General features: G+C 39.8%; 1 protein-coding gene across 1 annotated transcript in view; it reads left to right on the top strand.

Moving 5' to 3' along the window:
• Window positions 1-6,134: 6,134 nt before the first annotated feature.
• The window catches only part of LOC150098298 (clotting factor B-like), a 60,133-nt gene continuing 38,455 nt past the window's right edge, over window positions 6,135-27,812 (top strand). The window contains exons 1-4 of the mRNA XM_090405120.1: window positions 6,135-6,238; window positions 7,429-7,685; window positions 8,451-8,614; window positions 8,958-9,071. Of these exons, the coding sequence (XP_090261246.1) occupies window positions 6,135-6,238; window positions 7,429-7,685; window positions 8,451-8,614; window positions 8,958-9,071 (639 nt within the window). The remainder of the gene's footprint in view (window positions 6,239-7,428; window positions 7,686-8,450; window positions 8,615-8,957; window positions 9,072-27,812) is intronic.

Raw genomic sequence — 27,812 nt, 5'->3', positions numbered from 1 at the left:
TTATCGTGTAATGTTTTTTTTTTTTTTTTTTTTTTTTTTTTAATTTATGGTGGGTCCTTTATTTCTATGATTTGCAGTTGTTCTTCGAATTCTGAGATGAGACCTATTTGTCGCCATTGGTGTTTTGTTATTTTGTTTCTGTTTATGGTATCTGTGATTGTTTCTTTTAGTATGTTGTTTATTTTCCTGAGTATGTCTGGTCCTGTTTCCCTTCCGTAAATTTTGTCGCATCTGTATGTCCAAATCGAGTACATGGTTGTTATAATAATGATTGCTTTAGTTGTGCTAATTTTCCCTTCGTGTAACCAGTATAATGTGTGTTCTGTAAAGGGTTGTTTGTGTTTTATGAATGTTTGAACCGTGTTCCATATTCGGGAGGTGTGAGGGCAGTACATCATTAAGTGGTAAAGTGTTTCTGGTTGGGGGCAGAAATGACATCTGGCGGGGCCTTGAAGAGGGATCCCTTTCGCTGTGCACCACATTTTGGTGGGCAAACAAGCGTGGTGTACTTTGTAGTAGAAGGTTTTTAATTTGGGGTTTATGGGCAGATTGAAAGCTTTTTTAAGTGCCTTTGATAGTCTTAGTGTCCCTCTTTCAATCTCCCGGTGTTGTGGTGGTGGTATAACTGTGCGCGTGAGTTTGATATGTGCTGCTTTAGGTCTCATCTTCAAGAATTCGTTTATTCCTACGTATTTGTTAATGAAGTTGTAACCTTCCGCAATCTCGTGGAACATTCTGGGTGTTTTGCCACTCGAGCGCGGAAGGGAACATATTACTTTGTCGGGCATTATCTTCTGCATATAATATATTATATATGCGCTCCATGCTTTTTCCTCTGTGTAAGCTCTCTCTATGATTTTTGCTCTCGCACTTAGAGTTTTTAGGTGTACGTTTATTAAGCCGAGTCCTCCCGCCTCGATGTCATGGAATATTGTGGATCTTCTGATGGGTTCGTATTTGGAACCCCAGATGAACTTTGCGCATTCTCTGTGTATTCTGTCTACTGCTTGACCGTTGTAGTTGGTATTGTTCATGAGGTACCATATCTTAGACAGTAGGTATTGATTGCATATTTTAGCTTTACTTGTTAGTGATAGTTGTCTGTGTCTCATCTGTGTAATTTTCTTGGTTATTTTTGTATGTGCAAGCTCCCATTGTGTGTTGTGTTGGATTTGTTCTCCTTTGACGATCCCCAGTAGTGGTAGGTGTTTGTCTATTTTTATGTCGTTCGGCATGGTAGGCCTTTTTACCCACCTGCCGACGAACATCGCTTGGCACTTGTGAAGGTTTACTTTGAGTGCTGACGCTTTTTCAAATTTTTTGAGTATGTTGTATGCGAGTGTGAAGGACTCGGCTGTAGTTACGGTTAGTATTACATCGTCGGCATAGGCGAGCACTTTTGTTTTTCCTTCACCTCCTATGTGAGTGCCCGCTATGCCGGGATGCTTAGATATTTCTCGTATCACCGGCTCTAAGGCGAGACCAAAGAGGATCATAGAGAGACTGTCTCCTTGTCTGACCGAGCATTTAATTTTGACCGGTGCAGACAGTTTCTTGTTTATGATTAGGCGAGACTCTGCTGTGGTGTAAATATTTGAAATCAGATTCTGAAATTTTTTCCCAAAACCTGCAGCTTTGATGACTTCATGTAGGTAATGATGACTCACTGAGTCAAAGGCCTTTTCAATGTCGAGACCTACCAGTAGACATGGTTGTTGTGTTGCCTGGTAGTGCTCGTATATACATCGAATTTGAAGGATATTGTCCTCTATTTTTCGGCCTTTTATTCCGCAGGTTTGGGATTTGGATATGATCTGGTTTATGTGTCTCTGCACTCTTTCGGAAATAATTTTAGTTAAAATTTTTTGGTCTGTATTGAGAAGTGTAATTCCTCTCCATTGTGTCTCTTCGTTGTTTGCTGTGTCTTTCTTTTTGGGAATTAATGCTATGTAGCCGAGGTTGAACTGTTCTGGGATGCTCTCCGAATTGTGTATTTCGGATAGCATTTTCACAAATAGTGTCTCAAACATGGGGTAGTACGCTTTGTAAAACTCCGCAGTGAGGCCGTCGGGTCCTGGGGATTTGTGTAATGATAGGGATTTTATGATTTTCTTGCATTCTGTTGGCGTGATTGGTGAGTCTATGTGTTCTGCTTCCTTGTCTGTGAGTCTTGGTAGTTGTGTCAAGAAGTTTTGTGTTTCTGTTTCGTCATTTTCTTTTTCAGAGAATGTATTCGTGTATTGTGAGTGGAAGAATCGGAGGAGATTTGCATCTCCTTCGATTTCTACCCCCTCGTGTTTTATTTTATTAAAATGAGCTTTCTGCTTTTTTTGCTCTTCAAAGAGCCACGCAGCTTTGGTCCTTCCTTCATCTTGTTCCATTGTTTTTATTTTAGCGCGAACCCAGGCCCCTTCAGCCTCTTTTATTTCAATTTGTTTTAGTTTTGCTCTGAGTGCATTAATGGCTATTTTATTTTCTGGAAGGGTTCTGTCTGTGTTGTATTTCTGCATTAGTTCTTTAATTATGTTTATTTTTTCTTTGTTTGTGTTGTATTTTTTTTGTTTCCCTATCTTTATGGCGGCTTTTTTTACTTGTATTTTAAATTTGTTCCATGCCTCCGTTACATTTGTTATTTTTATTATATTGTCTAGTATTTGTTTAATTTCCAATGTAAATTGATCTGTGTTAATAATGCTGTTATTTAGTTTCCATAGTGGATAGTTTCTGTTAGTGTATATGTTGCTGTCTAAGGTCTCAAGGGACAGTTTAGCCTTGACCAAGTGGTGGTCACTAAAAGTTAGTGGTGCATGGCAAACTTCCTTAACAGTGGACTTTAGATGCTGGCTTATGTATATTCTGTCTAGCCGTGAGGCATTGGTGGGGGAAAAATGTGTGTACTCCCTCCGTGTAGGATATAGTATGCGAAATGTGTCCTTTATATTACATCGTTGTATTATGTGTGTGAAGTTGTTCTTTGTTGAAGTGTTTTTAATTTCCTTGTCTATATTGTTGTTTTCGGTAAAGTTCATGTCCCCGGTTGCTATGATGTTTTTTATGTTTAGCATTTTATTTCCAAGTGTTTCCCAGAAGTGTTTTTTGTTGTTATGATTGGTAGGGCCGTAGATGTTTATTAACGACACTATTTGATCTCCCCAGACCACTTCAACCTCGAGGGCTCTGTGTTCTATTATGGTGCTGTGGGATATGATTTGTATGTTGCTTTTTTTTCTTATGAGGGTTGATAATCCTGCAATGCCATTACCTTGTGCTGGCTCGCCAACGATGTAGTAGTGACATTGCAGGCTTCTGTGAAATTTTTTTTCTGTTTCTGAGTCTGTGTTTAGTCTCGTGTCTTGTAGCATTACAATGTCTGTGTGGTTCTGATGTATCATGTTTCTTAATAATTTCTGTGACTGCTGACTGTTTAGACCATTGCAATTAATGCTCACTATATTAATTGGTTTCTTCATAATTTTTGAAATCAGCAGTTCTTTCCTCTCTGAGTTTTTACTTTATCTTTTTCTCTTTTTGCTTTTACATTAGGCGTAAATTTGATTTTGTTCCTTCTATGTGGGGTGAAAGCACTTGGACTTTTTCCATTTCCACCCAGATTTTCTGGACTTATAGTAAGCTCCTCTTTATCATTCTTCTTGACAAGTTCTTTTTTTCCTGCCATGTCTTCTCTGCAGTTTTGTTCCTGAGAGGTTATGCAAGATGTTTCGGCTTCTTGCAGTTCATCTTTTCCGGCATTTTTTTTTTCTTCTGTAATGTCCTCTCTACATATATTTTCTTCAGAGGTTACACATGGTGTTCCCTCTTCTTGCTGCTTATTTGGGAGTATTTTTTTGCTAGTATCTTCGGATGTATTTTTTCCGTTTACTTTCTTCAGTTGCATGTCTTCTAAGTTGTTTTCTTGAACATCGTCTGCTTTTTCCAGCTCATTTTGTGTACTTGGCTGGTCTGCAGCCGTTCCTTTGGCTAACATCGATGCGTATGTCTGCCCAGGACATTCTTTCATGTTATGGCCTATTCGGTTACACTGCTCGCATTTCGGCGCACTGCATTCTTTCCTTAAGTGACCAATTTTCCTGCAGCGAAAGCATGCAGGGGGGCGTCCTGGGATGATTACTATTCCCGTCATTTTTTGAACTTTAATGACATACGGTATTTCTTCAGTTTTGGCGCCTTCGTTCAAGGTGATGGTTACTTTTCTTTTGTTAGAAAGGACATGTGCCCACTCTTTGTCCCTGGTGTTACTGGTGACTTGTTCAATGCATTCGATTTTTCCAAATTTTTCGAAGTGCATTGACACCAGTCTGTTTGGGATTTGGGGGGGTAACCAGTGTATAATAATATCTATCTTACGATTTTTAGATATTGGCAGGATTTTGCATTTACGTTTACATACATCCAATTCTTTAAAATTTACAAACGTTTCTTTTACAGCAATGGACTTAAAGGAAATAAGGAAAATATAATTATATTTGAGGACACCGAGGTGCCAGACATCTGAACCTCTTACCTTGGATTTGAGGCTTTCGATGATGTCTTCCTCGGTGTACGGAGCTCCAGCTGGGTCGCACTGTAAGATGCAGGCCTTACTCCAGTCCAATTCCTCTGGCAGGTTTATTGATGATATGATGTCTACGTTGGTATCCATGGAAGAAACTGTAGCGTTTCCCGATAAATTATTTTTCGATCCGTTTACTTTGGTGGAGTTCTCTTGACGAACGGCCAGACTAGGGTCGGTCGGATTACTTGACGATGTTCCCGAGACAGTAGCCATTTTCACGGAAAGCATTTAGCAATCGTGGGCGAGGGCACTGCTAATCGCCTTACGACGCTCTTAATCCTTCAACAAAGCACTAAACACTAAAGACGCGGAGCACAATAAAACACGTCTGCTCTGGTCAGAGTCCAAGCAAAAAAAACCACTAGGCTAACCGCGCGAACCCAAGTTTTACTTTACGAGACACTTTAACATGCAGGAGAGAGAGATGTCCATGCTCATAAGGTGGAATCAGAACTGTGAACGTAGAAACACTTTCTCAGATAAAAACAGCTCATATTTAGAGAATAAATGCGTTCTTATTTGTGTGTGTGATTCTTTGCATATATTTACATCTATTTTCCTAATTTAATTATTTTTAGGGTCCGGAGTAAGACCAACGAGAACTGCATCAGGAAGATTTAGCAGAGGTGGTGAGCCTTTTCCTGCATAACTAAATAATAAAAGCATTCGAGTGTTAAATTCACGTTCGGCACAAAAAGAAGGTGTTTCTTTAGTATGTCCTAGCATAAAAAAACAAGCAACCAAGCATTCGAACTTTGAAATAAGATTAATGTTAAAAATAATATTGGTCCTTCATTAGTATCTTCCGTTGTGTCGGCGACCTCTCCCATTTATGCACTTGCATTAAAGAAAATACAAGTTATCAATACGTAACTTCCGCTAAAAAGAGCAACAATCATTCAAATATCATTTGAGCATGCGCCGTCGGAAACGGAAGACGTTTAATCTTTTGCGTCTTGTCACAGTATTAAATAATTTACGCTTTAACGTTTTAAATGTGAAATAAGTTAATAATAAAAACCATCTTTCTATTGGAATTTTTTCGCAATTTAATACTTCAAATTTAAGAAATGTGATCCTTCTTATTTTGAAGGAATTTTGATGAGAAAGCGAGTTAGTGTGAAGTACGCTGCGGATATTGAATCAATGCGTTCCGTCTAATTTCAGCGAGCTAATAGTTTTTTTTTTTTTCCCCTGTTTTTTCAGAAAATCGACCATTCATCAAAGGTGGCATAAGATCAGTCCCTTATTCGTGGCCTTGGATGGTAAGTGCGCATCTCAAAGGATTGGATGAGTGGCGAGTAAAACCAGCGCTGTTTTCGCTTGCATGCGTTGTAGGAGCGGACTGAGAGGCACAACTGCCGAGTGTGCCCGATCAGAAACTTCCGAAATATCTCAGGATCGAGAGAGAGGCGACGACAGCCCGCAGACTTGGCTAAGTGATGCGGGTCTGTTGGTTTTATGCTCCACCCACCCAATCTTCACTCCCTGTTCATCTTCGATTAGTTTCCAATGCGATTTGAGTGCAGCCTGACTGGATTTTTTCTTGCAGGCCGCTATCATGAAAGTCGGAAGAGGAAAGAAGAGTTTTTTGTGTGGGGGCGCTGTCATCGCTCCCAAGTACATCCTTACAGCTGCCCACTGTTTTCCCGGCAGCTCGAGATCGTAAGTGATTTTTTTTTTTTAAAGCCCTTTGTTGGATTTCGCGTTTAGGCTTACACTCTCTGTCCAAAAAGAAAACGAACTTTTCGAAATAAGAAGAAACTAATGGCGCCACCTGTTGTATCTTTTTGTTGTCTAAAGTGGCAAACTTCGTTAGTGTTGTGTCAACTGTTTATGACATTTGTTTCATTAGAAGCCTGTTATAGTACCAAGAGTGACAGTGTGTTTTGACAAACTGTCGCAAAATGAGTTTCAAAGAGAGAGCTGCGATTGACGTTTGTGTTAAACTTGGTAAACGTTTTACCGAAACGCATCAAATGCTTCAAAAAGCATACGGTGATGAATGCTTATGCCGTACTCAAGTTTTCGAGTGGTTGAAGAGCGATTTCAAAGTCGTCGTGAGACGCTTGAGGACGACGAAAAGCCGGGCCGTCGAAAAACTGGACCGAATGAAGTTCACATCCAAAAAAGTGCGTGATTTCATCAAAGAAAACCGAAAATCGTCCGTGAAATTGATTGAAGATGAATTTGTGATTCCGAAATCAACTGTACACAACACTTACCGAGAGTTTGTGCCTTCGTAAATTGAATTCGCGATTTGTTCCCCACAAGTTGATCGATGACCAAAAAATGTATCGAATTGAACACTGCAAGGACCTCATTAAAACCGCTCGTAAGGACTCAAACTTTCTTGAAATGATCGTTACTGGTTACGAAACGTGGTGTTTTGAGTATGAGCCCGAAACAAAAGGCCAGAGTGCTGAGTGGAGACCACTAGAAGATGGGCATCCTAAAAAAAAGTTACTTAGAGAAGTCAAACATAAAGACAATGCTGATTTGTTTCTACGATTCAAAGGGCATTATCCACACAGAATTCGTTCCTCCTTGCCAAACGGTCAATGGTGAGTTTTATCTCGAAGTTTTGAAGCGATTGATAGCGAGAATTCGTCGCGTACGGCATGAATATCGTTACGACCGACCGTTCGTCCAAACACACTGTCACTTTTGGCACTATAACTCGGCTTCTAATGAAACAAATATCATAAACACTTGACGCTTTCGACAATAAAAAGAAACAACAGGTGGCGCCACTAGGTTCTGATATTTTTCGAAAAGTTTGGTTTCTTTTGTGACAGAGGGTGTACTTCACTTCTTTGGTGGGCCACGATTTCTTTTGTTTTCTTTCTATTCAGCAGTCCTTCTCGCTTCGTGGTGCGTTTAGGAGCTCACACCGGTGAAGACGGCACCGAATATGCCATCGACAGCATAAAGGTGCACGAGCGATACAACTCCACAAGGAACTATCACGACATCGCAGTAATTCACCTCAAAAAGGCTGCTCCGTACACGGAAAGGATTAGGCCGGTGTATTTACCCACTTCGCAAATGGCCAAGGCGAACATTGACGGCCGATCGGTCACGGTCACCGGATGGGGAGACACTTCTTTCGGTAGGTGGCGCCAATGTAGCCGTTAACAATCACAACGAGAGATTTTTGTCCTTTTAATTTACGGCCATTTTGCTAAATAATAATAACAATAATAATAATAAATCAATACATAAATAGAATAAAAAAACAAAATAATTAAGAATGTTTAAATGTGTTGTATAAAATAAAGCGCAAATTAATTACTGTTGCAGTTATTTAGCTATTAATTAATTAAATCCAATTTAATTGATTTGAATTGGATTCAGCCATAGAATTAATAACTATTAAGAGAAGCTTATATTTTAAACAGGATGAAATAAGGGATTAAGGATAAATAAAGGATTTAAAATATAAGAGGACGATTTAAATATTAAACCTTAATATTAAAAATAATATTAAATTTAAATGAATAAATATTAAATTGATAAAGATTAAAATATAAGATAAAGATTTTAAAATAAAGAATTTAAAATAGAGGACTAAACCTTTGATTTACTAATGATGAAATGAATTGCAATTTATTTACAATTTTATATCATCGTGCAGCATCAGTTTACTGTATGAGAAACAAAACGTCATGACGCGTGTCGATTTTGATTTTTCTTTCTTTCTTTTTATACTCTTTCGGTCTAATGACATTCTTTTAATAAGTGACAAAAGATCGGAGGTATTAAATCTCTTTTACGTCTATCGCAAACATAAACGACACACGCGCACTTTCTGTCTGTTTAGAACATTAATGGCGATGTCTTAGCAGCACTAAACCAAGATGCGTTTCCTGCACAGGGGGAAGGAGCAGCAACGTCCTGCAGGAAGTCACCATCCCCGTGGTTCCTAACAAAGAGTGCAACAACTCCTACAGCCGCTTATCCTTATCGACGTTTCCCCAAGGAATAACGAAAGGCCTTCTCTGTGCGGGGCTCTCCGAAGGAGGGAAAGACGCCTGTCAGGTAAGTTCACTTCTGTCCAGTCGCTATTTAGACTCGCTTCGCTACGTTCGTCGGATTTATTTCATTTTTGCAATAAAAAAATGAACGAAATAAATTTAATTGCGATCACTTGAGAGTGTTCATAAGCTTATTCCTTACTTACTTTTCCCTGTAAGAAAATTCTTGGTATTTCTTATTCTGTTTGTCTAAACTATCGCATAACTATTTTATTATTAATATGAACCCATGGAATTTAAAAACAGTTGTTTAAAATAATAACCGACTAAGAAATGCGAGTGATTTGCATAAAAGTTCGAGTCAAATGAATTCACTTCGGGTAATTGTTTTTGGGCTGTGTTTGCAGGGTGACTCCGGAGGCCCTCTGGTGATGCAACAAGGCACTACGTGGACAATATTTGGAATCGTCTCATTCGGATACAGATGCGCAGAACGGGGTTTCCCAGGGATCTACACCAGAGTGACGCACTATCTCAAGTGGATCGCAGACAACACCAAACAGGCCGAACTCATCCCCCCCGCTGAGGAAGCAAGATGAGGGCTCCGAAAGGGATTCCAAGCTCATCAGTTCACAGAATGGATTGCTCATCACAGAATGTGCAATGACAGCCAAACAGGAACACTGCATCGTAAATTATTTATGTAATAAATCAGATATTCTATTGATTGTTTGCAATTTGTTGGTGAATTATTTTTAATCTCTTTTAATACGTTCTGTGTTTATCGCGGAAGACCTTGTATTGCACTTCAAACAGACACAAGCATAGCTTGTCAGTTTCTCTATCGGACTTTAAAATCAGTATTAAAGAATAAATAATTAAACCTCATATTAGAGTTTATTTTCGCATGCAATCGTTCAAATAGGAAAGTTTCAGCAATGTTCCTCATCTGGTGGAGACACGACGTACCAATGATTGCGCATGCTCCGTACGTTGCCACAAATAAATTTTGTGTCAGTGCACTCTTAGCCTGGGTAGGTTGAGGAATTTAGGAGGGATGTCTAGGAATAAAAACAAAGAATACGATTACGTGAATGGGATGAATAACGTACACAGAAAATCTTGAAGTGCGAAATACAGCTCAAAGACAGACAAGGAAATGTGCGCTAAGGTCAAAGAAAGAACGCGACCTTCAGGTCAATAAGAGGATGATTAGAGAGACAAAAGGAAGTCGAGAAGCTTGTAAGATTCAATTGGTTCCCTCATACTGTTCAGTAAGTTGCTTAGTTTAACCGGTCGGACTGCGTGCAGCGCTCTATAGACATTCGGGCTACTCCATTTGGGATAAGGTGATGTGCGCATCTACGCAACATACTGACGAGAAAACCTTTACTATTCCAAGCACGCATGCGTGCATATTCTTTGTTATGAAATGCAACAGTTGAAATAAAAAATATCCCACAAAGATTCGCTGAATCCTAGAAATGTCTTATCTCATGAAATGGCGTTCAGAAGAAATTATCTTCTCTTTTATTCCTTTCATTCTCTCTTCTTTGAAGGAATGATGAAAGTTTCGTTAACACGGTAATATTTTCCATCTGAAAATAACGAAACTTCGTCATTTCGTTATTTTTCGGTCTTCCAAAATGACCTGGCGATCCAATAAACAGTCAAACCGCTAAAACAATTTCATTTCTAGCTTTTGCGTCAAACAGCTCTTTGTCTGCATAAATCTAATAAAGATGGCGCTGCGAACAATTTCGCTTACTGTTATAGGTGGTTCATCCGCAATCATGAGATCAAGAATCTGCAACGCATCGGTGCAAGTGTGGGCTGATTAATAATTCTTGCTAATACGAAAAAAAAACATCACTTTAAATAAGCGAATGTATTTCCCAATTCCATCGGAAGGCATCGAGGGTGTCCATTCGTTTGAGCATCACCAAACACGAGATTAACGAAGTGAGCTCCACCTTAAAGAAAAGTGATTGCGACGTTGCTTCAGGTTCACATTTCGGGAGAGATTTTAAAAGATGCGCGTCGGGTGATCTGCAAGAAGACTTCTCGAGTGGCAAATGCGTCTCCGGAAATGACTTGTAAAATTACTCGTGGTACCGGCTTCAGTTTCTCCATCATTCTCGGTAGAATTGATGCCATTTGAGGCTTACCTCTAATGATTTACTGGGAAAAGAAAGATTTTGTCCTGATATTTGTTTCAGCCAACGCTCACCTATCCTCTTCCTCCCCACACACAAACACAGAACTTAATACTCGACCCTTCGTCTTAAGAGAGCTTCCAACGAATTTTGGCACAAAATGCTCACGTAGTGTTTTCATTCCAGCAAAAGAACTTTCCAAACAGATTGGTCTTTTTATCAATTTATCAATTTTTTCAATTTGTTTTTCAATTTTTTATTAAATTACGGAAATGTGTAGCAGGTGCGCGAATTAATCCATCAACAAGCAGTGCAGTGAAATGAGAAGTCGCCCCAACAGAGTTATTAAAATTCAAGCAGTTGTACACAGAGTTTCATAAACGCACACCGCTGAAACGGTAGCCAGCTTGTCCTTAATTTTTACTCTAAGAACAAAGCGTATTGGAACTGCATTGAGCATACTCTCCAGCAAGTGGGTCTAACGAGCGTATCGAAGCGTTTATAACCGCTCCCCCTTCATCATGTCCAGGTAATTTTTGGATGTCTTCTGGTAAGCTGAAAATGAGAATTTATGAAAATGCCTCCTTACTTTTATTTATTTATTTATTTATCTCTTCCATAATACCTCCACAATATATGCTACACCGAATCGTTTTGAAGTGTTGTGTATCAAGTGACATCCAGACTCTGCAGTCCTCTGCCATCACACCTCACGTTTGGGATATCGTCCACGCCGAAACTTGCCCATCCGATTAATCATAATAATAACCAAGACATGTACGAGCCGTTCAGATATGCGGAGTCGTCTGCTGTTCACAAGCCATCAGAAGAATATCAGGAATGGCTAAAACAGCAAACAGAGGATAAATCTATCTCCATAAGAACAAAGCTGATGATTCTGGAAGCTGCTCTTTTCCAACAACGACCTATGGATCCAGATTTGGAACGTGTGACAGGAAAAGCATAGTCGCTTTTGAGATATAGTGTGAAATTCGATGTAGCCTGAAATTTTACGAGCGATTTCCATCGACTTGTACAGAATTCACATCTCAAAAAGGTTGTAATATAAAAATAACATTAAAAAAATAATGTATATAATTCTAAATATGATAAATTTAGCCTGGGCAAAACATAGTAAACAAAGAATGGATAAAGTTTGTAAGAAACGAAAGAAAATGTTATGTCACCTCAACCTATATGTTATTCTTTAACTAAGTGCTTCAGAAACCTTTGCTTGCGTGCTCTGTGTATGCCCACTGTGAAGGTCATTTTTAAAAGGGACGGCGCAATATCACAAGTAGTTCCGATGTCCGTCTAATTCGATTTTGAGTAGTGTAGAAGAAGAAGAAAGAATAAGTCGTCGAAACAGTACATCAAAGAATCGCACCGAATTCTTCGGGGGTTTCAGTACTTCGCGCTAGGCCCTCGAGATGGTGAAATAAAACGGCACTGAAGATCGACAGAAAATCACCAGTAGAAAAATCGGCAGCTAGAGGCAGATATATCAGGAGTAGGATCCAGACAACGGGACGTTACGGTGAGACCATGCCAGAGGAGAAGCAAATAGGAATGATGAGAGAAATGCAAATACCCAAGGCAGTGTCGGTCGGATATCTTTTTTCGAAGGTCAAAAATGGCTATTGCTTTTTTCCAAAGCCAATAGCCGCAGAGTGAACGTCAAGCGTCGGAGAATTTGCCCGAGTGCTGAAACCTCTTCCCTGAGCTATTCGAGTGCTGGAGATTGCAGTGCAAAGGCTGCCACTATCCTGATGAAACGCCGCTGAAGCAAGAGACTCCTGAAGGAAGTCTAAGGCGCGAGATGAAAGAAAAGGCATGGGGACTTTAGTGGAAGAACTTTGGATGAGTGTGCAACACAGAGCGTCTGTAAGTTTTTTCCATCTTTTGTTGTATATTCCCTTTTGTAATCTAGGAGATACATTATAGATGGACTGATAAGAATTAAGTTAATAGTAATAAGAAGTGTCTAAAAGAAAGTCATTTGGCATGTTAATAATTGGCATAAGATTTGTGAAATAACTTGACATAGTTAGCTAACCTCCTTGTGAATAGACTAAGGTTTCAATAAGCTGAATTTACAAGCAGAGCGTCAATAAGTAATTTGTTCTATGAAACTATTTAGTATTGAAGTTAAAAGGTTTCTCTTTACACTGAACGTTTAACAGATAAGTAGCGAGGATAACCTCCCTATCGTTTGATTCATATACTTTTCATACTAGTGTAAATAAGTTATGCTTTGTTCATCTCTCATTAGAGTGCTGCCTGATCTTTCTAATTACAATGCTCTGTTAATAAATAAAAGCGGACCTAAGCGTGGGAACAAAGTAAAGATAGCAGAAACGTGTAGTTTAGTGCAATTAGACCACGACTGTTTGTGTTAAGTTTTACTGAAGGAATTTATGCTAGTAAGAGAGAGACAGAGAGAGAGAGAGAGAGAGAGATCTACCAGATGTATTACTGAGTTTAATGCCAATAAAACGGTACAGTCTTAACAAATAAATATTCCAGTGTTCATAGGCATACGACTAGTAAAAATGCCAAAGGTGAATAAAGCTAGTATGCAATAGTAAGATAGAATAAGAAGCAAAATATAAAGAAAACTAATAATAAAGATATTGCAAAGGCGAAACAAGTATCTTTATTACAAACAGCGTCAAATAATAGCCTTTACAATAGTTTACAATAGTGTTATAGAAGGCTGCAGCACTTTAGCCTGATGTACTGAAAGGCAGTCAGATGAATTGGTTCTGGAAAGGATCGGCAGATCTTGAAGGCTCTTTAAAGATATCACCAGAAGAAAGCTTAAATATTTTGGACACATTGATAGGATGGAAGGAGGATTTCTCAGAACAGTAATAGAAGGGAAAGTTTCTAGAAAATGAGGAAGGACTACACCGCCAATCTGCTGGATGAATTGAGTGTGTGGTCTTCAACAGGACCACGTGGTATGGACTGACGAGACACATCACTGAGCAACAGAGCTACCATACCGCACCTGATGATGTACAAATGTTTTACACCGATGTCCTTCTGCAGAAAACGAGTCTGTGTATACAGCGCTTATCGTTAATACTGTTCAATCATTAATGAGAAACCCTGAACTCCCCAGATGTTCCTGTTGATCTCTTCCACATTAAATTACAACGATTTCATACCAACCCTACTGAGCATCCTTTAGTTCCTTGGCATTTCTAAGCCGAATTCACATCCCCCACACTTTTCCATTAGGTGTTAATATAGCTTTTAATTCGTTTGGGGATAATGCAGTATCTTACTAATATCATGCACGCATAAGCCACAACCGAAGCGCCCAATGATCACACCTCTTTCGAAATCTGTAATGATACAAAAATGCGAATTTTTGTGGCTGAAAAACCCAAACCGCTCTTCATTCTGTTCATGAGACTAACTCACGATCAGCGGGATCCTTAGAAATTTCCTTCCGGTCCAGGATACTTCTCACCACTGAGCTTTATCTATACAGACCAAGCTACCGCGGAGGAAGGGGATGCTCGTCATCTCTGCGACTATTCTATGAAGACACATCTATGCACACAGATGAACATTCGACTGTCATTTAGCAAAACAGAACAAGGGTAACGACAGGAAGAAATATTTTTTGTGTGTTGATTGCAAACCAGAAGGCTATCTCAATAACTTTTTACACCACCCTTTACACGAGGGGTGTTCAACCAGCGGGCCTTGTGCGGTCCTGAACTTTTAATAATGCGGTCCCCATCAGATCCTGAACTTTTAACATGATTAAGTGATGCGAGAAATCTTTCTTGAAAAAAAGAAAAAAAATTAAAAAAAAAATGAAAATAAAGTAAAACCATTTCTTGCTTCTTGTGTTTGGACTCCTGAAAAGATCTTAGGAATCACCTCAGCGGGCGCTTTCAACAGTACCTTTGGTGTACCCCATTCTAGAGAGAGAGAGAGAGAGAGATTTCGTTCCATAAACGAAGTAATCTCAGCACGAAAACAAACAAACAAACAAAAAGACCAGCTTAAAAGAAAGAAATTAATTCTAATTCTTCACAGTCAAGATTTCTGTCGAGGCGCGACACAAATTTAAACGTCGCAGCGTATTAAAAATCGGTGAAGATTTTTAATGAGTTTCTTTAAAATTAAGCAGAGTCACCGAAACAGTGTTTTCGGGGAGCACACACACACACACACACACACATACACAATTTGCCTTCCCGCAGTAATAGCCTGAATTTGTCACTTCGTGTCGTTTTTAAGGCGAGTGCATTTAAGAAGGGTGAGGTTATCGAAGGTCAACATGAGCGGAAGAGATTGCCCTGTTAGCTGACGAGGAAGTTGGACGATCAGCATGGAGACCCAGCCGAGTCTCGTGAAACAAGGAAAAACGAATGCTGCAGTGAACAGAGTGAAGCACCTCGACAGGATGCACTTCAATTACGCTCACAGCAGCCAGTCGTGTTGGAATTCGCGGCGATTATAGGGACGGAGGCAATGAAATGTACGACCTCAAATCCAACAGTTTGTAATAGCAGAAGAGTAAGCTAAAATTGTACTGGGAGAAGTGTTTCTGACTCACCAAACTGCGATCTTTTCTGAGCCTCGGAGTGCACCCGCTTTACTTTCTTAAGAGGTCGGTTGAGTAACGTAAGAATGCGCGCGAAGAGGGGTCTAAATTAAAGGGCAAACAGAGGAAGGATTTCTTTTCTCACCACCAAATTAAAAACCGTTATGAGGTACAAGGGCATGCTCGATCCTGCTAAGGCGCCCATTAATTAATTTTTCCAACTGAGTTATTATTATAACGTAACTCCTCCATAGAGTCCAAAGACTCATCGAGGGAGGGCACCCACTCCACAACACTCCGTCTCCCTCAACCGCAACTACGTTCATCATCTACACCAACGCCATCTACCGCCGACCACCGCCACTAGTATTTTCACAGACAATCACAAACATCCATGCCACGGCGGGATTCGAACCCGCAGCCTTTTCGCTGAAGGGTGAAGACGCTAGCCACTCGGCCAACCAGGCTGGCTGTTATGTGAGCATTTCACTGTTTTGCTTACGGGGTTTTAGATTCGACTTATTATTATTATATGTGGTCGGAAATCACGCATCAGCCAGAAGAGCTCATAAGGTAAATTATTTGTATTCAGTAATGTTAAAGCTGTATACTAATTAAAATCTTCTCAGAATGTGAGCATTTTTGGAATTTTTTTTGGCAAACTGGATAACTTAATTTTAGTCACACCAGATGGCAGCCTCAGGTTGGTCCGAATTCTTGGAATATTTCTTGATTCTTGGCAAATAAACCTTTCTTGCTCGTCCATGAAAGCACTTTGTTTTACTCTTTAGGTTGTGGGTGACTGCAGTGCTTTTCAAAGAAGCAGACCCTTATTATTAGCGCTGGATGGGGCGCGTCTCGATTATGTTCTTCTTTCCCCTCTTCTTTATAGAAAAATGCTGATTTCGTTTAATTCAAGAATAGTCAACTGCTGTTTTGGTGCCTTTCGGTGAGCATTCTTTTCCAGAAACGATTCATTCTTCGCTTTGCTGAGAGTGAGAACGAGGAGGACCAGACTAACGGCTTCCTCTTCGACGCTACCTTAGTCAGTCCTCGTTAGTTGTTTGATCACCCAGCAACAGGGTAAAAAGTGAAAATTTGATTTCAAATTAAATACTCGAAAGCAATTAAAACTATTATTGGAAGTCGACGCGATTTCCTGAATTAGTGGAGTTGCGTGATTTGATTTCATTTTATCACGTGATATTGCGGTGTTAGGGAAATATGGAAAGCATTCGTGTTCTGTTACATGCCTCGCGATTACCTTGTTTTAGTTTTTCTTAGCACCAATAGTTTTCATTGTTTTCATTTCAGCTAATGTGGCTTAAATAATTCTGACCTGACCATGAAATGAATGCTGCTCAGGAGAGAATTCTTTTGTATATCTTAATAAGGAAGGCTTTCTGCAGCGTTGAAGTAATCCTGAATTTGTTGACGTTGCTAACGTGTCTGGTTTTCCCTTAATTTGCTGTAAATGAGAACGTGAAAGAGAGAGAATTAAAAAATACACGTAATTTTTATTAGTTCCTCATCTATAGTACCTGCATTTTTTTTTTTTTTTCATGAGGAGAAAATTCCACGTTGGGCTGGTTGGGCTCATCGGTGACAAGTTACGTAGCTTGTTAGAAACCTAACGAGATAGGAACTTGAATCCTATCCCACTGTATGTTCCTTTTCTTTGTTTCATGTGTTTTCGTACCCAATTTTCACATTTTGCTGGATGCAAACCTGAAGTTCAGAAACTTCTGTTGTCCTCATATAAAACCCGAAAACTCACGTTAAAATGACGGAGATTTCGAACCCTGGTCTTTCCAAGCAAAGGGAAACACCAAAATCTAGGCTCTATTTAGGAAACTTTCTGGTGGTTTAATCTGAATGAGCAAATGTTGAAATAATCTACCGACACAGTGGCGCGATTAAGGGGAAGTGTTCCTGCAGATGAAATCTTTCCCCAAACTCTTCGGATTGACCTGATGGACTAAACTAGAAGAGCTTAAGCGAATAATTGTGAACTGACGTGTCCTGCAAAGTTGGCGCCTCCCATTCCATCGTTTCCGCCACTGTTATGAACGTTTTTCGATTTAAGGGTTGTCAAAAAGGATCTTCCCGATAAGATATGATGAGAATCTATTTAGCAGAGAACGCTTCCTTTTCTATTACACTAAGTAAGAAGATTAAAGTAATAAATGGTGAATTTAAAGTTGGTGGACGGTTGTGCTTAGTAACCTTCTGCGAATTCATTCACACTGAATGTCTAAAATGTTTAAAAGCCTTTCTACTTAAGAACAATAATCGTTCTGCATCTTACAGGACACATCTGTACAACCATTTGCTCTATTAATTAGGAATGCTTGTTTCTTAAATGTACTCCTAAGGACTCTTTGGTAGAGTGGAGATCTTAAGCATGCGAAATGAACAGCAAAAACTGATGAAAAAGCATCTTACTTTCACCAGCCGGTTCACTTGTCTTAATGGGTTTAAACCCTTCAAGGTTAGAATGCTTGCTCCATCATTAAGATGATGGGCGGTAGATGGCGTTGGTGTAGTTGCGGTTCGTTGTAGTTCATGAATTGAGTGGTGGAGACAGAGAGTTGTAGAGTAGGTACCCTCCCTCCTTGCGTGATACCTGCAGGAGTCCAAAGACTCCCTGGAGGTGTCACGTAATAATAAAAAAATAATGATAAAACACCCGCTATGGTTTGGGAGGGGGCGGCTGCTCTCTAGATTGTGGTAAGAAACCATACATATATTTGGAGGAAGACAGAGGCTCCTTCAAATAGTTGTAAGGGTGATGTTTCCGAACAAAAACCGATTTACGACCCACTTGCTAAACAAGTTCTGTTTTCGTACACCAACTGAGCTATTTCATTAGCAGTAATTTCCGTTTTTCTAAGCTCACAGTTTAACTAATAAAGGGTGCGGTTAAAATTTTCGCTTCGCAAGTAATGTTCGGCAACTGAGACTGCAGTTACGTCAATATATAAACTCAGATTAGTGATGTGCTGAATAACAAATCGCTCGAATTTTTCACTTTGAATGCTATCAAATTATTTCTTTCACACACTTCATGGAGAACGGAGGATGATTTAGTTCACAGGTGTACAGAAGAATCCACTGCTAAAAGAACGCCGAGTAGCGCTTCAAGGGATGTGACGTGTGGAAGACGCTTGCAGTCCAGACCAGTTCTCACGGTGCTTGCGCCAACGTAAAATCCTCCTTTCCATTCATCAGGATGAGCTTCGGCATCCTCCTGTGTTCAGTACGGAGTTGCACTAAGTGTGCGTGATGGGTTGCCCGCCTCGTTCACCGAATGACAAGAGTGAGTGCGCAACCATTGACGTCAGTTTCGGGCAGCACAAAAACACTCCATTCACTGTCTTTTGGCTTGCGGTCGTGAAGAGAACTTGCAATTGCACGACAGCGATCGCGCCACTTCCCCCCTCCTCATGTCCAGATTCAATGAATACAAAATCCAGTTCAGCCTTTTCCAAGGAAAAGGCTGAACTGGATTTTGTATTCTTGAAGTAGTTGTTTAAATAATTTCTGTAATCGACTGTGTCCGTAAGTATTCAACATGCACATTTCGGCCACTACCCAGACGGTTTCGACCTTTATATTATTATTATTAAGAGAGACCTCTAGGGAGTCAGAGACTCATCGAGGGAGGACACATACTACACACACCAGCTATCATACTTATTCTTGAATTCATTCACACTGCTTGCACTCACAACGTCCAATGGCAATCCATTCCAATCACGCACCACCTTCTAGAAAAATCTAGCCCTTACATCCTTCTTGGCAGCCTTCATTCTCAGCTTCCAAGGATGCCCTCTCGTCCTTTCCCCACCCTCCTTAAATTGAAAAATCCAATCAATTGAAATCCTGTATGACCCTTTCAGAAGTTTGTAAGTCTCAATCATATCACCCCTATTCTCCTGTTTACTAGTCTCTGCAATCTACAAATTCTCAACCCTGTCTTCATAATCAGCATTCCACAATCCTGATATCATTTTTAACACTCTCCTTTGTACTCTCTCCAATATATCAGAATCACAACGGAGACCAGACCTGCACACAATAGTCCAAGTGCGGCTTTGTAAAGAGGCAAAATAACATATGTTATTTTGCATGCAAATCTTTACATGTGAATGTTCGTTTCAGCATTGCAATCATCTTTTGAGTTGTATTTGCAATCTTTGCAACATGGCTACTAAACTTCAACTTCCTATCTATTAACACTCCAAGATCCCTAGCCTCATCAGTTTCTTCTAACCTAATCCCACCAATATAATACGACATTGGATATCTAATCATGCCCAAGTGATTTATATTTACTCACATTGAACTAACATCCCTTTTCCTATGCCCACAATTCCAGCCTATTCAAATCATTCTGCAAAGACTGCATATCAGCAGCATTCCTGAATACCCTACCTATATTTGCATCCTCAGCAAATAACTGTATGCCGCTTGTCAAATCCTTCCCAATATCATTAATGTAGAGATTGAATAACAGTGGACCAAGCACTGATCCTTGTGGTACACTACTTTTTATCGTAAATCTTGCAGACTCATATCCCCCGTATACCACCTTTTGATATCTTTGTCATCCATCCTCTTATTCATGATAATGTTGTATAACTCAAACTCATTTTCTCCAATTTATGCAGCAGTCTGTCATTTTGCATTCTGTTAAAAGCCTTAGCAAAATCCCAAAGTATCATGGTTTTTTCATGGTTTTGCTAGCTTTCAAACTCATCAACACAGGGCACCCTTCTTTTCTTTAAACTTCGAAAAAAAAACAAAAAAACAGTGAAATTGTAAATAGTTGAAGAAGTGGTTGGAGTGTCCTTCCTCCAGTCAACAGGCTGTGGGATCCAATGCTTTCCTGGACATGAATGTTTCTAAATAGGAAGTGGGAGACGAATTTCTATTTTCATCCTGTATGAGACCATCGCCCCTCTTGTTTCAGGCCTGCAGTGGCTGCAATGATTAGAGGAGGGGTTCTATATTATCTTTCCCGTAGTCCACTCATTGCAGACTTTTAGAGCTTTTCGTGGATGGGACTCGCACCGAAAAACGGTTGAGTTTTGCTCATCATTTGTCTGTGAAATGAGAGAAAGATTTAGTACTTCGAAGGTTTTTGTCAATGTTTTTTTCCTCAAATCGGATGGAGATCTTGATGGTTTGTTCCATTTTTTGAAGTGCAGCAGTACAGCACACTTTTCTAGGCCTTCTGATTTACAGTGCAAATTTACAATAAACTACGTCCGTGAGTATGTTGAACAACAGTATGTCGCACTGTAATAAACACAAAAACGTATTCTGCTTATAAGCCCATCGGTTTAATACACATATGTACAAGAACGCCGACTAGTTTCGCTAGCATACTGTCTAACTTTGTCAAGACTAAAAAAGGTGAAAAATAATAATAAATGCAAAAAAATAAAAAAATTTCGAAAGAATACAGTAACCGTTTACAACGGTTAGGGAACCAAATTTTTTTGGTTGCCTAACTAAGTTAGACAGTATGCTATCGAAGCTAGTCGGCGTTCTTGTACATATGTGTATTAAACCGATGGGCTTATAAGCCCACCAAGTCTAAGTATGTATCAAATCCGTGATGTCATCAAATAGTTCATACAAAATTTTTTTGATTGCGTTCGGTTTGATTAATGATTTAACGGCAAAAAGAAAAACCTCTGAAAGAATTCCTCAACTTTTAAATGTCTCGCACGCAAGAAACGTTTTGTGTGCATCACTACATCCTTGATGAGAGCTGACAATAAAATTGCTGTCCCTGATTACCGCTTTGAGATTTACACCCGTCTGTACTCTATCTCTCATGAGGAGGAAGGGGTGAACGAAGAAAGTAGTAGGTAGAAATAATCATAGAAAGATGGTAATAGCAAGTCGTAAAAGACAATAACAGAACTCGTTCTAGTTTTATTTATAAAAACTGTTCACGTTAAGATACATTCAAGTTATTCCATTTGGAATACCCAGTAAATATCTTTTATTAGTTTATTTGTGTGTGTGTGTGTGTGTGTGTGTGTGTGTGTGTGTGTGTGTGTGTGTGTGTGTGTGTGTGTGTGTGTGTGTGTGTGTGTGTGTGTGTGTGTGTGTGTGTGTGTGTGTGTGACTGAGAGAAAGAGAGAACCGGGACCGAATTAATGAGTGACTGATAAAAGAAATGAATTCGTTTTAACGAGAGATTCTTTATGTGAAAGTTGGAAAACACTAAGGATCAACTTCGCGTATTCTTCTCCAATATTATTATGGATGAGAAAACCACGGCAATGAGGGATGAGAGAAGCCTGTGGTCCATTGTTTTTGCTGGTGCTCTGTGCCTACAATAAAAACAGAAGTTGAAGGAACACTGGCCTGGCACAATTAAGAAGTCAATCAGAAGTGAGAAGAGTGGAGACAAGTACAAATAAAATGGAGCGTTTGTTGTTGTGAACACCCTATGCTACATTGAGGAGGAGGGGGGGGGGGATGCTGAAAAGTTCTGATCCACACCTAGAACAAAAATGACTGGTTTGTGCAACAAGGGGAAGAGATTTTTTATTCTTTTGTCTGATGATTGCAAATGACGCAGCAGTTGTAACAAGTGTATAACACTTCGTGGGGATTACGTAGAATGATGTGTAACTTAGGGGGTTCTACGTCACTTTCTTCATGGTGATTATCACAACTTTTCAGTACCCCTCGTATTAAACCAATAGTATTGGTAAGAGGAGATTAAACAGAAGATTGGAAAGTTTAAGTACGTTGAATACGCTGGGATAAATGGCTGCTATTGAGGCCGAAAATTCAAGTTCATGATCGTCAATGTGCTGAGACTTGGAGAATGACAGCAGCGATGCAGTGTAAGAGAATGCAGCGGAAATGAAGACGCGCTGAAGGATGTGCGGTAAGAAAATGAAAGATCTAATCAGAATCTGGAGGATACGTTTAACAGTTTAAAGTGTCGGAGGTCTTAAAGAAGACTCAGCCATCAAGACTGCACCGGAATGGACGTCTGAGGTGGAAGGACGGCATAACCGAAGATATGAAAGAGAAGATGAAGTCGTTGCGAGGATAGTAACAAAACGGACCGTGTCAAGAAGAGAGGCTGCAATGGCGACTCTCCCTAAATAAGAACTTAATAACACTGTACGAAAAATCTATTTGAAAAAGAACTTCGATAATTATAGCGTCACTTCGAAAGATCACTTGAATCGCTTTCTGCTGTAGTAATAGTAATAATAATAATAATCTGACACCAAATGAAGGTAACTCAATGCTCCCATGACAAGAGCATTTGCCGTTTTTAGTAATGATGGACGCTTTCGCTATTTTTATTTATTCATTTATTTAGATGTTCTGCGTTTTAGTGCAGTTTACATTTTGCGTCACCTGATGTTCTATAGAACTGGGTAGAAGCTCGTGACCAAAGTGGGTTCTTCCTGAAACACACCTTTCAGGCTATTTCTGTTGAATGCTTTTAAATCATCAAAGTTCTGACGTCAGTTTCCGATGAAAGGTCATTCACATTCAAATTAAACTGCTTTTCTGTTACGTCATCCGTTTTGCGGATTTCTACGAAAGGAGGAACGCCATTTTATCATCCCTTTAACGAGGATGCTTTGCCGAATGGAAATCCTCCATCAATACGAAAGAAAGAATTGATTGAAAAAAATTAAATCAGATCGTGTGATGTTTACTGCATCACGCAATGTGACTTCTTTCAGGAATGGAGAAGAATTGACGACGAAAGGCCAAAGGCTACACGTAGAATCGTCGTAGACAGGTCGTTATTTTGCAGCGCCACAAAACACCGTTTCTGAAAAGTGTTTTCACATTTCACATTTCACAAACAGAATACCGTTCGTATTCTGTTTGTGAAATGGAAACAGGGGTTGCAAGTGGTGTCATCTTGTTTTTGTACGCTCACGCTCAGGTGTCGCATGTGCGGTCGTGACATTTTTCAAACGCAGTCGAACCGCGAGTAATGCACGCAGGAAAGTCAACTGTGAGGAAAGTCTTTTGCTTGTAACTGGTTGTAACTCTGTGAGCATGTCGTGAGCTAATAATAATCGGACCATCCCTGCATATCACTGTTGATACTCAGAAGTGGCCCTTTGATGTTAAGAAGCGGCATCAAATAAATAAAAATAATAATAATACTAATAACAGGAAGTCTCATGAATGTTGCGTAATCAGTTGAAAAGTAGAACGGGGTTGAACTTTATTTTGAGAATGTCTAATATTTGCGCAAATTTCCCCACGTGACTTCACAGGCAGCAGCATCTCAGTACTGGGAGTTGGGCAAAGACGAAATAAGTCGACATTAAACTCGCTCTTTTACTATTAATCGTGTCCTCTTCAAAACCTCGTATTCGGAACGCTGTTGCTGTTTGTTGCCAATACGAACAAGTCACTAGATAAGAACAACAGTAATCCACAAGTTGCAGAACTCCTGTCATACAATACAATCCACAGGCAAGTGCATGCAAAACAGCACGCAGGTAATTTGTTATGCGTGTACACGAATACCAGAAGTATCAGAAACAAAGAGGTAGAGCTTGTTATCTTAGGCAATATGTTAGCTCCTCCTACTGTAGGCATTAGTGCGACCTCTCTGTCAGAATCAGACCTATGACTGATATCGAGTGTCAAGGGTACAGCATGTTTAGGAAAGATAGAGTGGAGAGAAGCGAAGGGGGGCGTGCTTCTAATGATATCGGATGACTTAAATCCAGTTAGAGTTGAGATCTACAAATGTAGTAATACTACATTCGTAGGTCACCAGCAATGATATTGCGAGTGGTCTGCAAGCAGTTATTCAGCTGTCTTTGCGGATGATACTAAGCCTGGAAAAGTTATTAGAAATGAAGTAGATGTACTGGAGCTTCAGAGCGATTTGAATAAAATGGGTATGGGGTGCTAACAAGTTGGGATGTCAATTTAACTGCAAATGTAAGGTTTTGTATTTTGGACATTAAAAAAGGTAAAGTTGTGTACATCATATTGGAGACGTATTACAGGAGATGGAGGAAGTGAGGGATTTTGGGATATTGGTGGATAAAGAATTGAAGTTCGAGGGAAGTATTGCGAAGATAATAAAAGCAGCACAAAGAAATGCCAGTAAGATGAGGTCATTCCGGTGTACGAGGAATTGATAAGACAACATGTGGACTACTGCGCATCGATTTGGTCACCTGCGTTCCTAGGTGAGAAGCAAGCTGTGGAAAAAGTTCAGAGGCGAATCACAAAAGCAATATCGGGATTGTGGAATACTGACTGTGAAGACAGGTTAAGGAAATGCAGATTACAGACGCTAGTCAATAGGCGGAAGAGCGGCGATGTGATCGAGACATAAATTGATAAGGGGTGCTTACCAAATAGATACTGAAGATATTTTTCGAAGGGTTCAAGGAGGGAAGGAAATAGGGACAAGAGGTCATTCTTGAAAATTGTATAAAGGTGTGGTGCGTAAGAGAGTGCGGCTTGTCTTTTTTGCATGGAGAGTGGTTGGTGAGTGGAATTTGATGCCAAATGAGACGGTGAGTGCGAAACCATTGAACCAGCGTAAGATGAGGTACGATAAACAGTATCTTTGTTAGAATGCATAATAATAATAATAATAATAATAATAACAATAATAATAATAAAGTGCAATCAGGAATTTTGATATCATGGGAACGGGTTAGAAGAGGCCCTCACGTAACAGCGTGATATTGCATTGAGGTAATCAGCAACAGCAGAAAATCCCCTCGTGCGCAGTTTTGGAGCTTTCACTCTTTTTACAGACAAGGCCAACTAGCAGAGTGATTGTATGTTTCTCGCTTGTTGCGTGCGTCTCCTCCTTCCGTTTATTGAGGACTCGTAACAAAGCTGTTTCACATCTGATGGGAAATTCCAGGTCTCATGACGGAAACTTCCGTTTCGCAGTGCTTCACTCTTAAAGTGCTTCTCGCACGTGCAATCAGAGCAGAAATCCATCGTTGCTGGGTGAGAGAACGAAAGCGAGAGATATCTTTGCATACTGCTGATAGGTAAGACGAGTTGTGTGTGTGTGTGTTAACAGCATATGTTATGTTCTGTGTGTCGGGATAATGTTCTGCCCCTCCGTAACTGGGTCTGAAAGAGATGAGTTTCTTAAGGTCGCAGGAAATATTCAAGCTATCCTGTGTTAAAAATTTCTGGAAGGAAAATTCGGTATCATATTTGCGAAACAGAAATCTTGCCGAAAATACGTAGACGAAAGTTTAAGTCTTAGCCATGTAGGCTGTCTATCCAGACCTCGACTTGGTCTTTTTGTTTCCACTTCTCCCAGATCCAGTTTTCGTGGATGGGCATTAATATTTGTGATCACGTGTCTGCAAGTGAGTGCTAATGAAATCTGCACTCGTTGTATCAAGTGCGTTATTTGTGCTCATCCTCTGCTTTATTTGCATCTGGTTAGTTTGCTCTTTACAGTTAGTGTCGAAACTAATGTTGAATTTTCTTTTTAGAGATGAACCCCACGTGGATGCTTTTACTAACGTCAGCAGTAGTCACGTCCTGCTTAGCAACCGTCCTAGTTCCACCCAGTATGTCACACCTTTCTTTACCCTTTTTATGTAATTGATTTGATGTATTTGTGTCAGTAGCAACCAAACATTCCAACAATTCTGTTCTTTAATTTATTATTATTTTTTTTATTTATTTGTATAGCTAAGAGTAACAAGTAGTTCTACATCTTACAGGTTCACAAGACAAACTGCCATTAAGAAATGTCCCGTTCTCTGAGAAGTTAAGAAGAGAGAACAAAGATCCACGGGGACCTTCTACAAGCGTCAATGGTTCAGCCAGAGAATGTAAAAAGGCCAAGTACGTGCATCACGTGCACATCCGTGAAACCTCTTCTCGCTTGACTTCGGTGCCAAATTTGAGAATCGCAAGTAAGCATTAGTCTCGCTTAAGACTTCTCATAGACTATTTACAAAATATTTTTTCGAAGAATTCTTTTGTTTAACCGGAGATTATATCCCTTTCAGGATTAACGAACTAACGAACACACTGTGTAAATCTTTCTAGATAATTACAGTGGTGATGCTTTGTCAGAAATTAGCTCTAAGTAGCTAGGGAGAATATTCCGGATGTGTTAGGTGTGCGGTGCACACACACACACACTGAATAGCAATATCACCGATATTCTATTTTTGCATTTATTCCCGTTAAAGACTCCCCTTTTCCTAGCTTCATGTGATTAATAAAAGTAAACCCAGTATACTAATGCTTCATGAAGAGAACACATTTCGACACTTAAACATGCATCATATTTGTGTTAATGGGCCGGGTCTGTGGCGACATACACGTCACATTTGAGTCCTTTGAACAGCAGTACAGATGGCGCAGCGTGTCAAATTCTTAGCGTTCCACTAGTTTGAAACCATGCAGAAGGCGAGGCAGGGTGTGCGCTGAGACAATAGCACCCAGAAATTAGTGGCTGTGATAGGTTACTGTGTCAACCAATCCGGTTAAAAGTTGTCATTTGTCATGAGTTGCGATTTTGTTTTCTGAGTTTCTTTCGAGTGCATCAAGTGTGAACTCACGTGTTTAAGACACCGTTACAGATAAGAAATTTTCTATAAATAATTTATAACTTTGCAGCTCATATTTACAATGTGAAACAGTGTTGACGATCTACTGCATGTCCTGTTTTCTGCAAGAGCTTTTGTGAATTGTATGATTATAATCGAAGGGTGAACTTATTATTATTATTATTATTATTATTATTATTATCTGAGACCTCCAGGGAGTCAAGGACTCATCGAGGGAGGCTGTAAATCACCCAACCCAGCTATCATACCTTCCCTTAAATTCATTTGCATTAGATGCACTCACTACCCCTGAGGGCAAATTATTCCACTCACTCACTGCTCTCCGGGAGATAAACATAGCTCTTAACCCTTTCTTGACTGTGAACAACCTTAACTTCCATGGATACCTCTCCCCGCTTTCCATATAACGAAAAATTTCATCCTTTGAAATGCTATAACACCCATTCAAAAGTTTATAGACCTCCATCATATCACCCCTCTTTCTCCTGTTAACCAGAGTCTGTAATTCACATACTCGCAATCTGTCGTCATAATCTAAGTCCCATAATCCTGACATAATCTTCGTAACTCTTCTTTCCACCCTTTCCACAGCTTCTTCATCCCCTTGGAACGGGGGAGACCAAATCTGCGCACAGTAATCCAAGTGTGGTCTTATCAAAGCCTTATAAAGAGGCAAAATTATTTCCTCATCCTTACAAGTCAAGGTTCGCTTCAACATCGCAATTATCCTCTGAGTTGTATTTGCAACTTTTGCTATGTGACTTTTGAACTTTAAATTCTCATCCACCAATACACCAAGATCCCTTGCCTCTTCAGTTTCTTGTAGCATAACCCGCTAATATAATATCCCGCTGGAACTCTAATCACACCAAATAAAGTTATTTATAACTTGCGTATAAAAAAGTAACACGAGTTCCTTCAGTCTTTCTTTGGTCCAAT

This window comes from Typopeltis vanoorti, chromosome 15 (genome assembly GCF_054136105.1).
Source record: "Typopeltis vanoorti isolate ZY-2024b chromosome 15, IOZ_Tvanoo_1.0, whole genome shotgun sequence".
NCBI lineage: Eukaryota > Metazoa > Arthropoda > Arachnida > Uropygi > Thelyphonidae > Typopeltis > Typopeltis vanoorti.
This window is presented reverse-complemented; position numbering and strand designations above follow the sequence as displayed.